The sequence below is a fragment of the Sus scrofa genome, unplaced genomic scaffold, assembly GCF_000003025.6.
Source record: "Sus scrofa isolate TJ Tabasco breed Duroc unplaced genomic scaffold, Sscrofa11.1 Contig36, whole genome shotgun sequence".
NCBI lineage: Eukaryota > Metazoa > Chordata > Mammalia > Artiodactyla > Suidae > Sus > Sus scrofa.
The window spans coordinates 43,071-56,512 of record NW_018085186.1 but is presented as its reverse complement, the minus strand read 5'-3'; the positions used below and the strand labels follow the sequence as shown (position 1 = coordinate 56,512).

Genomic DNA, 13,442 nt, shown 5'->3' with positions numbered 1-13,442 from the left:
GGTGCGGGAAAAAATGTATACATGTAAGGATAACTTGATCCCCTTGCTGTACAGTGGGGAAAAAAAAAAAAAGATGTTCACCTAAAAAACAAACAAACAAACAAACACTCCCTACAAATAAAAGTCCAGGACAAGATGGCTTCACAGGTGAATTCTACCAAACATACAAAGAGGAACTTATACCCATCCTCCTTAAACTTTTTCAAAAGGTTGAAGAAGGAGGAACACTCCCAAACACATTCGATGATGCCACCATCACCCTAATTCCAAAGCCAGACAAAGATACCACCAAAAAAGAAAACCATAGGCTAATATCTTTGATGAATATAGATGCAAAAATTCTCAACAAAGTTTTAGCCAATCGAATAGAACAACAAATAAAAAAGATCGTACACCACAACCAGGTGGGATTCATCCCAGGTGCACAAGAATGGTTCAACATATGCAAATCAGTCAACGTCATACACCGCACTAACAAAAGAAAAGTCAAAAACCACATGATCATCTCAAAAGATGCACAAAAAGCATTTGACAAAGTCCAACATCCATTCATGATCAAAATTCTTACCAAAGTGGGTATAGAGGGAACATACCTTAACATAATCTAAGCCATTTAATCAAACCCACAGCAAATATAATACTCAATGGAGAAAAGCTGAAAGCCTTCCCACCAATATCTGGAACAAGACAAGGATGTCCACTCTCACCACTGTTATTCAACACAGTACTGGAAGTCCCAGCCACAGAAATCAGATAAACAAAAGAAATAAAAGGCATCCAAACAGGAAGAGAAGAGGTAAAACTGTCACTGGATGCAGATGACATGATACTATACATAGAAAACCCTAAGGACTCAACCCAAAAACTTCTTGAGCTGATCAACAAATTCAGCAAAGTAGCAAGATACAAGATTAACATTCAGAAATCAGTCGCATTTCTGTATACTAACAATGAAATATTAGAAAAGGAATACAAAAATACAATACTTTTTAAGATTGTACCCCAAAAAATCAAATACCTTGGAATATACCTACCAAGGAGGTAAAAGACTTATATGCTGAGAACTATAAAACATTAATCAAGGAAATTAAAGAAGATGTAAAGAAATGGAAAGATATTCCATGTCCCTGGATTGGGAAAAATTAATACCATAAAAATGGCCATACTACCTAAAGCAATCTACAGATTCAATACAATCCCTATCAAATTACCCATGACATTTTTCACAGAACAAGAACAAACAATCCAAACATTTATATGGAACCACCAAAGACCCAGAATTGACAAAGCATTTCTGAGGAACAAAAACCAAACAAGAGGCATAACTCTCCCAGACTTTAGGCAGTATTACACAGCCACAGTCATCAAGACAGTGTGGTACTGGTACCAAAACAGACAGACCGACCAATGGAATAGAATAGAGAACCCAGAAACCTACAGTCAATTAATCTTTGACAAAGGAGGCAAGAACATAAAATGGGAAAAAGACAGTCTTTTCAGCAAGGTTTGCTGGGAAACCTGGACAGCTGCATGCAAATCAATGAAACTAGAACACACCCTCACACCATGCACAAAAATAAACTCAAAATGGCTGAAAGACTTAAATATAAGACAAGACATCATCAAACTCCTGGAAGAGAACATAGGCCAAACATTCTCTGACATCAACCTTACAAATGTTTTCTATGGTCAGTCTCACAAAGCAACAGAAATAAAAGCAAAAATAAACCAATGGGACCTAATCAAATTAACAAGCTCTTGCACAGCAAAGGAAACCAAGAAGAAAACAAAAAGACAACTTTCAGAATGGGAGAAAACAGTTTCAAATGATGCAACTGACAAGGGCTTAATTTCTAAAATATACAATCAACTTATACAACTCAACAGCAAACAAGCCAACAACCCAATGGAAAAATGGGCAAAAGACCTGAACAGACATTTCTCCAAGAAGATATACAGATGGCCAACAAGCACATGAAAAAATGATCAACATCCCTGATTACGAGAGAAATGCAAACCAAAACTACTATGAGATACCACCTCACACCAGTCAGAATGGCCATCATTAACAAGACCACAAACAGCAAATGCTGGAGAGGGTGTGGAGAAAAGGGAACCCTCATGCACTGTTGCTGGGAATGTAAGCTGGTACAACCACTATGGAAAACAGTACGGATGTACCTTAGAAAACTATACATAGAACTACCATATGACCCAGCAATCCCACTCCTGGGCATATATCCAGAGAAAACTTTCCTTAGAAAAGACACATGCACCCCGCATGTTCACTGCAGCACTATTCACAATAGCCAAGACATGGAAACAACCCAAATGTCCATCAACAGAGGACTAGATTAGGAAGATGTGGTATATATACACAATGGAATACTGCTCAGCCATAAAAAGAATGACATAATGTCATTTGCAGCAACATGAATGGAACTAGAGACTGTCACACTGAGTGAAATAGGTCAGAAAGGGAAAGACAAATACCATAAGTTATTACTTTTATCTGGATTCTAATACACAGCACAAAGGAAACCACCTACAGACAAGAAAATCATGGACTTGGAGAATAGACTTGCGGTTGTCGAGGGGGAGGGAGCAGGACGGATTGGGAATTTGGGGTTAATAGATGCAAACTACTGCTTTTGGAATGGATTAGCAATGAGATTCTGCTGTGTAGCACTGGGAACTATGTCTATTCACTTACGATAGAGCATGATAATGGGAGGAAAAAGAATGTATACATGTATGTGTAACTGGGTCACCATGCTGTACAGCAGGAAAAAAAATTGTATTGGGGAAATAACAATAAAAAGAAAAACGAAGAAGTAAAGAAGAAGGAGAGGGGGAAGAGGAGGAGGAAGAAGTAGTAGTAGTAAACAGACAAATCAGAGTATCTGGGGAAAAAAAGAAAAGATGAGAAAAACCCCCAAAATGGCAATAGAACAGTCAGGTTTAAGTTGCACAGTATTATATTGGAAACATTTACTTAGATTGCCTGTAATTACCTCTAGACACTCCCAGCACAAACCCCACAGGCATCAACCTAGGATATACAGCAATAGTTTTCTGTAGATGAAGCCCTCATTTCTTCATCTTTGCTTTAGTAAATTTGGGAAGAAAGCAAGTGGCACTCTGGGCTCTCTGTGATAAACAAGTCCTTTGATCTCCCTAAGTCTCATTTTTCTCTTCTACAGACTTCATTAGAAAAACAAGAAGCACTAAACTCAAGAAAAGAGGCAAGCATATGAACAGACATAATTAATTGTAACTTCCTACTAGTGGCTGATATTTATTTTCTCATCAAACTAACAGACCCCATTCAAGTGTGAATCACAATATGCAAAGCATGAGACCACAAGAAGAAAGAGACTGTCTCCATCATCACCCACCCTGAGGGCCACAAAGACACACAGGCTCCCTGCAAACTCTAAGCTTAAAGGTGGGGCATCAAATGAAAGGCAGCAATTGCACTGTCATGAAAATTCATCATTATTTCACCTTCATTCGTTATTAGCTCAGAAGTCAATACCATCTCTGGCTCTTGGTTTTCATGACTCTTTTTTGTTGTTGTTTTGTGTGTGTATGTGTGTGTCTTTTTTTAGGGCCGTACCCACAGCATATGGAGGTTCCCAGACTAGGGGTCTAATCAGAGCTGTAGCCGCCAACCTATGCCACGGCCACAGCAATGCCAGATCCAAGCCGCGTCTGTGACCTACACCACAGCTCAGGGGAACACCAGATCCCCAACTCACTGATCGAGGCCAGGGATTTGAACCCTTAACATCATAGTTCCTAGTCAGATTCGTTTTCACTGCGCCACGATGGGAACTCCTCATGAATCCTTTTAAGAGGGATTCCTAGCCACACACACACACACACACACACACACACACACACACACACACACACACACACACACACTTGGCCTCCACTTTACTGTTGACAGTCCCTGCCAACTGTTCTTAGTTTTCATGCTTTGCTTGTCTTGTTGTTTTGGCTTCCTTCTCAAAATAGTACCAGGTTGCAGCACAATAATCTTAACCAAGTTCTAGAAAAGACACTTAAATCCACTCTTTGATTTAGCAGTTAGGGCGTAAGGAACAAGCTTTCTCTGAGTCTTTGAACATGTTGTTAGCTCTGCAAACTATTTATAGACAAACCCCAAAGAAGAAAAAATGTCAAAGTACTTGAAGGAATATACAAACCAGGCTAATCTCCCAGCCACCAATTTCTGATCCGGTTAAAGGGAAAAGGCCGAGTTGAGCACAGGTTACAATCCCTCCCTCTGACAGGAAGGTGCTCTCATTCACGCTGGTTTCCTCTCAGTTCAAGTTCACCCGTGTTCACAGAAGAGCAGACACACACACCAGAGGTGAACTGGGACGTGGTGATGCTGCTTTGCTGCCACCCATGCAAGAAGCACACCAGGGCCTTCAGCAGTGGCGGAGACTCAGCAGAAGCCCCACGGGGAGGACAGTAGGAACAGCTGGGGCGGGCAGACGGAGCCCTGGCAGAGGAGGGCGGGACCCCAGGGTCAGACAGCGGGGCGTTGCCTTTCTCCACAGCCTGCCTTCCGAGTGGAATCGCCCTCCTCTCAGGCCTGGCAGTGCCCTGCCCATCCTTCCAGGCTCAGCACAAACGCGCTCTCCCAGGAATCCGGTCTGGGGTCTGCGTTCCTCCTGCTGGCTTCCTAAGGCTGTGCTCACAGCTCTCGGGAAGGACCCAGCTTGTCTGCCCCATAAATTGTACGTGCTCACACGGCCACTCTTAGCTTCTGGAGGGGAGGTCTGGGCACCAAGCTCTGCTCTAGACCCTGATGCTGCTTCTCTCATCCTCACAACTTGCTGCACAGGAGGGACTGGCCCCATTTCACAGATGAGGACACTGAGACCAGCTGAGCTTACATCATGGGGCTGGGGACCAAAACTGCCCACCTTGGCCGGGGACAATAACAGTTGCTTGCATTGAGTTATCTCCTAACAGGAGGCCCGATAAGGAACACAGTGCTGCCCTGAAAACCAACAGGGAGAATTTGGGAGGGGCCCCTAGGAGGGAGGAGATGATCAACCTCCAGAATCCTTGGTGCTGAAATCCACCTTGGCTGAGAGACGCCCACCACCAAGAAGGACCCTAAGTCAGACCAAGTTTGGGCCGAGTAGGATGACTGGCCAGAGACAACTGGAAACTAACCCCATCTCCATAAACCCTGAGGCTGTGAGCCATGTGGCAGAGCTGTCCTCCTGGGTTCCCTTAGCCTCCTGCCCTCTGCTGGGACGCCCCTTCCCAATAAAGTTTTTTGCTTCATCAGCACGTGTGTCTCTTCAGACATTCATTTCTGAGCATTAGACAGGAGCCCACTCTTGGGCCTTGGAAGGGGGGGTCCCCTTCCTGCAATAGGACAGTCAGCTGTTAAATAGAACAACTAGAATATGAACCAAGCTCATGTCAGCTCATAGCCTTTTGCTTTTTCATATCATGCTGCCCAAGCAGGGATTAAAAAGTAAATTTAAAATGAAAGCAATACTAAAGTAACTCAAGACTTGACGGTGTCTAGACCTAGACACAGAAGGATCAATAAACTTATTATCCCATGATTGTCAAGGAAATCTGAGAAGAATATATCTCAGTTGGCAGAGATGTGATTAATATGAGATGAAAGTTCAATAAGATAATCGGCCAAAGGAAAACAAAGACCCTGAAGACTGCCCCATGGAAGTGATGGAAATCACCGCATTGGCACGCTCCCCACCGGGGCGTCACACTCCCAAGTGGGCTATTCGGCTTCTAAACTGTTTCCCTGTGGGCTCTCCCACATGCACTGTGCTTATAATAATACATTTTATGCCTGTTTTTTTTCAAAGTATTTGCCTCCTTGAAACATTCCTGCTTTTAAGAAGAGACAGAATCAGGGCAACTCTGCTCTTAGCCTCTAACCTCTAGCTGCTCTAGCGGCGAGGACTCCCAGTTTTCCCCAGGCAGTCCAGGTTCAAGTCCTGAGCAGGGAACTGAGATCTCACTTCAAGCATCACTCACTGCTGTCTCTTCGAGATCATTCTGACTCCTGGGCCTTGAAATTTCTGTCATCAGTCTGAACAATGCTACCAAGTGTGTTTACTTCATATCTTTCTATTTTATTACAGAAAAGTTTTCAGCTCAATGAACTGAAAAGTTTAGAGCAATTTAGGTCTAGTATAATAACCTACTTGTCATTAATGTATGTAATACAAGAGCTGCTGCTTTTTTCCCCCTCTTCTTTCCTCCAGGATTTGGGGGAGATGAGGGTAGGGAGAACTGTCAGGAGAAACCTTTGCATTTATATGTATGTATAGATGGATGGATGTAGAGAAAAGGGCTAGAGTAGTAACAATAGCTACCAGGTTTTTACAGAAAACCTGGCATGTTTGCATTTCACAGGCATCACCTGAAGCCTTTACAACAATCCCACACCTCCTGCATTTAATAAGGAAGGAAACTGAGATAAACACCTGGTGTCACTACCCAGGACTCTATCTCTCCAAAGGCCAAGGCTTTTCTACTACACATACAGTCTCTGTATCTACAAGGCCAAAATAACTCCAGGATTCCAGGATTATTTGTGGCCATTTTATGCCCATTCACTGACACATGGATTCCAAAAGGAGATAAGCAGAGGTCTCATAATTCATTACCTGGTTCCCAGGTGTCTTAAAGACCTCACTCACCCCTCCCTAATCAGAGTCACAGATGACATTTCAAAGCAGCAGCAAAACCTCTTGGAATCCCTCTGACCCAATGTCCTCATTTTGCTGCAGACACATCAGAGGCCCAGGCAGATAACAGCACGGGTGCAAAGGAACAGCGGACAAGTGACAAAACCAGGCCCAGGACGCTGCTCTCTGCTACTTCCCCACCCTGAGCCTCCCTTCCTGCCAAGGACGGAATGGGCAGGAGGGGTCCCGATGCCATGTCTCCAGCCCACAGCAGAACAGGAGAGGAGTCCACGTTTACCAACATCACATCAGTACAGAAGAATCACGTGCAGCCCAGCCCTGCAGGGCCCCTCCCACCAGAGTCTGCGCAGCACAGACACCAAGGGGTGAGTGAAGCCCCAGAGCCCCGCCCACCTTACTGGTCCAATCACCCAGCGTGGCTGCCGCAAAGCATCGCCCTGGGGAAAATGCTAAAGGGCAGCCACTGTCCCAGCACCTGCTCTTCTCCATAGATGCTGAAATGTGTGGGAGAAAGACAGCCCTGAGCTTCACCAAAGGCAAGGTCATGCAAAGAAATAGTCACACGCAGGCCTGGGTCTCTGGAGTCTGATCTGGGCATCAGGAGCTGGACTTAATTAAGTAAAGAAAAAAATGCCTGAGATCTGTTTATTCCACTACCCAATTTCCCACCTTCCACTTTCATCAATCACCCATTTTTTTTTAAAAGTTCTTTCTTATTAACTTCCCCAATTACGAGGCAGTATAGAAAACTATGACGTCTAGAGCCCTGCAGAAATGGATCTGAACTTGAGCTGCAAACATTGAAGAGAGCTGTCTCATCTCTTCAGGCCTCTGTTTTACCAACTACAATATGAAGATGGTGACACTGAAGACCCTGATAAAGGATTAATAGCTCATATAGCTTTTTATGTGTGTGCATATGGGTGTGTGAATAAGAGACAGAAAAATGATTTCCACGTGGACTCTGAACAAATGGGAGCTATTGTTCTTACCGTTTTACATTTGCTTACCCCTTCTTTGCTTTGCTTTTTGGCTTCACCTACAGCATATGGAAATTCTCGGACTAGGGATCGAGAATAAATTAGCAGTGACCCAAGCAGTGACAATGCTGGATCCTTAACCACTAGGCCACCAGGGAACTCCCCTCTTCTTTTCCTACACAGTATATACATTATTTAGTAAAAATCTAGCTCATTCCTGATAACTTGACGTCATTCCTGCAAATGCACAATCTCCCATTAACATATCACTGAAGAGAAAGGAGTTCCTGTTGTGGCACAGCAGAAACAAATCCCACTTGGAACCAAGGGGTTGTGGGTTCGATCCCTGGTCTCTCTCAGTGGGTTAAGAATCTGGCAGAGGTGGCTCGGATCCTACATGGCTGTGGCTGTGGCGTAGGTCAGCAGCTGTAGCTCTCATTCAACCCCTAGCCTGGGAACCTCCATATGCTGCAGGTGTGGCCCTAAAAAGAAAGAAAGGAAGAAACAAAAAAAACCCATATAACCAAAGAGAAAGAAATGGAAGCCCACAAAATGAACAATTCTGCTTTGTCCCCATAATCGTAACATGCTACTCATCTGATACAATCTATGATGTTCAAGCCACTGTTTAAGAAAAATTGCAATTGCCCCACTAAGCAAGTTTGGAGCCTTCAACACCACACCTTCTTTTTTTTTTTTTTTTTTTTTTTTTTTTTTTTTTTTTGGTCTCTTCTAGGGCTGCTCCTGCAGCATATGGAGGTTCCCAGGCTAGGGGTCAAATCAGAGCTGTAGCCACTGGCCAACACCAGAGCCACAGCAACGCGGGATCCGAGCTGCGTCTGCGACCTACACCACAGCTCACGGCAATGCCGGATCCTTAACCCACTGAGCAAGGGCAGAGATCGAACCCACAGCCTCATGGTTCCTAGTCGGATTTGTTAACCACTGTGCCACGATGGGAACTCTTCAACACCACACCTTTGAGAGTCTGTCCCAGCCTCTTCCTCACGGTATACAAGAAAAGGAGGATATGCAGACTGCACTGAACAGACTCCCGGGTGAGGCCTTTAATGCTATTATTCACTAGTTTTTACTACCCAAGAGGGTAACGTTCTATTCATCAGTATTTACATTTTCTTTCTTTTTGCCAAATTATATTCTCCTATCAATTAAGTTCAGTTTTCATCATCCATTCACTAATTTCATTTAAATCCCAACATAGAGTTTCATCTTGCCATTCTCTGTGAAACTCAATGCCATTTCTGAAAACAAGCTCTCCCCCAGTGAAATGATGCAATATTAAGAAATTTTAAAGAATTCCATTTTCTTTTAAATACTAAATTACTAGTGAAAAACCAAGTGCAGAGGGAAACCTGGAGACTAAAAGGGACGGAGGAGGCATCAGCCATGTGCAGAGACAGAGCTCATGTGAGTCTGATTCAGACCAATGGTGAAGGAGATTTCTCAGTGAGCTGACAGACAAAACTGAAGTAAGGACTAGAAAGGTGGATAATATTCAGGAATGTGGGTTATTGTTCAGGTGAAATAATGTGGTGAATTTTTTTCCAAAGGCTTTCCAATCTTTTAGAGAAAACTAATGAAATGTTTACAGATGAACTAATCTGAAGTCTAGGATTGGTTTCAGAATAACTTGGAGTGGGGGTGGGGCTGGCCGAGGGCAGAGGTAGAGATGGAACAACACTGGCCACCAGTGATCCTGGACAAAGCAGGAAGCGGGTATGTAAGGGTTCATTACTCTGTGCTGTCTAGTTTTGCAAATTTTTGTAACTGCCTGTTAAAAAAAAAAAAAGGTAAGGGACTTCCCTAGTTGCTCTAGTTGTTAGGATTTGGCACTTTGGTCACTGCAGCCTGGTTTCAATTCCTGCTCTGGGAACTGAGATCCCATATCAAGCCACTGCACATTACGGACAAAATAATAAATAAGTAACAGGGAATTAACCTTCACAAAATGAAACAACCCCACTCCAATAAGGCATTCTGTGAGTGTTGTTATCCCATTAGGATTAAAACAGCCATGTATATGCCTGCATACTTACCCATAAGACCAGCTTAGATTATTAAGCAAAGATCAAATAAAAAAAATTAAAAAAAAGAACTTTCAACAAACTTTAGTAATTTAAGCCAACAGTATTGCTATCATTTGAAATCTGAGTACATGTAACTCAGAAGTCATTACTCACCTCTTCCAGAGCACAAGCCTTTAGTACTTTTTCATATCGGTCTTTTTCATATTTCTTCCCAAATAAAATATTACTCCTCACGGTTCCGGGAAACAGCCAGGGCTGCTGAGGAACATACGCGATCCTCCCGAGCACAGTGACCAGCCCCTGGCTCGGCCACAGCTCCCCCAGCACCGCACTCAACAGTGACGACTGAAACAGACGCAAACACACACCTGTGAGCTTCCCGCCCTGGGAGCTTGATAAACTATAGAACCTTTCATTCAGAGTAGGATAGAGTGGAGCCCTGGCAGCAGGGACAAAAAATTTGAAAATACTACTACTGGTCAATATAAAGTAATGATTAAAAAGGAATACTAGGAGTTCCCGTCGTGGCTCAGTGGTTAAGGAATCTGACTAGGAACCATGAGGTTGTAGGTTCAATCCCTGGCCTCACTCAGTGTTTAAGGATCCGGCGTTGCCGTGAGCTGTGGTATAGGTCGCAGATGCAGCTTGGATCCTGCGTTGCTGTGGCTCTGGTGTTGACCTGTGGCTGCAGCTCTGATTCGACCCCTAGCCTGGGAACCTCCACATGCTGCAGGAGCGGCCAAAGAAATGGCAAAACGACAAAATAAATAAGTAAATAAAAATAAAAAGGAATATTAATAAAACAGTCTAATAATCCTCACTCAAGAGTTTCTACCAAATGAAGCGCTATAGTCACCAAAGACTAATTAAGAATATTTAACACTCCTAACTAGCAGAGAGCCCAGCAGGATGTATGTTTCATGCATCTGGTTTTTTATGCAGTTGTTCCTGCATCTGAGGATCCTTTTATTTTGTTTCGTTTTTTGACCCCCACCAGCAGCATGTGGAAGTTCCCAGGCCAGAGACTGAACCTGGGCCGCAGTTGCAGCCAGTGTCACAGCTGCAGCAACGTGGGATCCTTAACCCCCTGCACTACAAGGGAATGTCCCTGAGTATCCTTTACTTGACAAGCACTTGTTCTTATAAAGCTATGTGAGGAATATATCCAAAGAAGATTATTTAAAAGAACTCTGGGAGTTTCCACTGTGATGCAATGGGATGCAGCGATGTCTCTGGAGCGCTAGGTCCAATTGCCCGCCAGCACAGTGAGTTGAGGATCTGGCATTGCCAAAGCTCTGGCATAGGTTGCAACTGTGGCTCAGATCTGATGCCTGGCCTGGAAACTCCATATGCCTCGGGGCTGCCAATAAAGTAAAAACAAAAAGAAAAAAAAAAGAACTCTGCAGTGCACTGCATCTGAGGAGCAAAGACTATCCCAGAGGAAACCGTCGCCCTTGCATGGACACAGCCCACGCTGAGGGGTCTGTACTCTGTTGCACAGACACAGGACTCCAGTGCACGTGCACATCCTCAAGATCTTCCACACACACAGGGGATGTGCCTGTGTCCACACCACCAGGGCACTCGCCACACAGGGCTGAAATAACCTGCCTGTGTCTCTGTGTCACCCCGGAACCTGGCTGCCTCTGGAGGGCAGGGGGGCGGGGTCTTGCTCACGTCTGTGTCTCTGGCTCCAGCCCGTGGCTGCACATTCACATTCACACATGACTGACTGACAGGACCAAGTCCAGTCACAGGAGGAGATGCTCAAAGCTTCCCAAACAGCCTTGACAGCCTCATGACTTCCTGGAGGGGCCACCGTGACAAAGAGAAGTCCCCAGGTCTCAGTCTATCCTGAACAGCTCTCACATAAATCATTTCCTTCACTGGGACATGCAGATTCCCAACAAGCAGTTCCAGCTGTGCGACTAAAAGCACCAAGAAGGAAAACATAATAAGAATTTGTCCAGGTTTGTTTGGTCATGCAACCTTCTGGCAGAACTAATCTTTCATGGAACATGCTTAGAGAAACACTGTTCTAGATACACCCAGTTCAAACTGTGTCATACACAGCTTTGGATTCAGCTCTGACAATTAGGGGTTATGGCGTTGCATCAAGCTGTCTGAAGGCATCATAACTTACCTTTCCTGCTCCTACAGGTCCAACCACAGCTAACAGTTCCCCAGGTCTGATAGTAAAGGAAAGGCCTTGGAGAGTTGGAGTTTCAGATGCCTACAAATGAAAGTTCACAGAAATATGCCCATTTCAATGAAGTAACACAAACTGCTTTAGAAAGTGGAGACAATAACATAATAGTCAATGAACAATAATGTAGCCCACATTTTCCTCCTTCCTGTGTGAAGATACTGTGTCCTGCAGGCCTTTTCATCTGATTACACCTCTCTAAGGGTTTGAAGCAGCTTAGCACCTTTAGGAAAGATCCTTCTCTTACCAGATTTCCACAGGGACACAGCCCTAGACACCCACAGAATTTAAGTAGTTGAAATGACAAGACACCTGCTTGAAGTACAAACTGCTTGATGCACACTAGCATATTAAATTAATGTACTTCAAAGACTATTCAGTGTGGGAGGTTGTTAATCATTTATAGAAATTTTCATTATGACCCCTTGATTTTAGACTAGAACTATCTCAGTCTCCACAAGCGGGCAGCATAAGTACATGGCCTGCCTGGCCCTTTACTAATAAATACTTTTAAATCTCTCCATTTTCATTTGATAAAGAATGAACCTCGGTCATGCCCAGCAAGCAAAGGAGCACTTTAGATGATAATGTCACTCGTGATAAACTAACTCTTATAAATAATGGTCAAAGGTCTAACATCACAAGAGCGCTAATTTAGTGGCTCATTGGTTAATGAATCCGACTAGGAACCATGAGGTTGCAGGTTTGATCCCTGGCCTTGCTCAGTGGGTTAAGGATCCGGCGTTGCTGTGAGCTGTGATGCAGGTTGCAGACACGGCTCGGATCCTGCATTGCTGTGGCTCTGGCATAGGCCGGCAGCTACAGTTCTGATTCAACTCCTAGCCTAGGAACCTCCATATGCTGTGGGAGTGGCCCAAGAAATGGCAAAAAGACAAAAAAAAAAAAAAAAAAAGGCTCTAATTTAGCACCAACATCAAAAAATGGGCAACAAAGAAATTACGATATTGTGGGTCAGAATGGTAAAGCCTCAATTTTATACATGTTACATGCATCATCTGTCCTGACTAACCAGGAGCAATAAATTACTTCTACTATGAAAAACAAACAAAAAACAAGAGGGTATGCACAATGACACCCAATCCAAGGAGAGGAAGGAGAAGAAAGTACTCATTGCGCCATCACAGGTCATGGTCCTGAGAGACTAAAGGGTGAGTACAGGTCCTTACATAGCCTAATTATGTTAAGAAAATTGTCAGTAACTGTTAATGTTTTTTTTTTTTAAGTTAAATCAGCTATAATGGAAAAAATAAAAAGCATTACAAAAAACTATTAAATAAATAGACATGGCTAATAATTCAACAAAAAAAAGTGGTTACATGTGATTAAGTAAAATGCTCAAAAGCACAGAGATTGGATATGTTTATGTCTGAATAATCTTCAAAATGAAAAATTTATCTGGGAGTTCTTATTGTGGTTCAGTGGTAACAAACCCAACTACTATCCATGAGGACTTGATACCTGGCTTTGC

General features: G+C 43.6%; 1 protein-coding gene across 1 annotated transcript in view; it reads right to left on the bottom strand.

Annotated features, from left to right (window-relative positions):
• The window catches only part of LOC110258720 (multidrug resistance-associated protein 4-like), a 69,729-nt gene that overhangs the window by 20,161 nt on the left and 36,126 nt on the right, over positions 1 to 13,442 (bottom strand). The window contains exons 10-11 of the mRNA XM_021081991.1: positions 11,891 to 11,980; positions 9,901 to 10,092 (exon numbers count right to left, since the gene is read on the bottom strand). Coding sequence (XP_020937650.1) covers positions 9,901 to 10,092; positions 11,891 to 11,980 — 282 coding nt within the window. The remainder of the gene's footprint in view (positions 1 to 9,900; positions 10,093 to 11,890; positions 11,981 to 13,442) is intronic.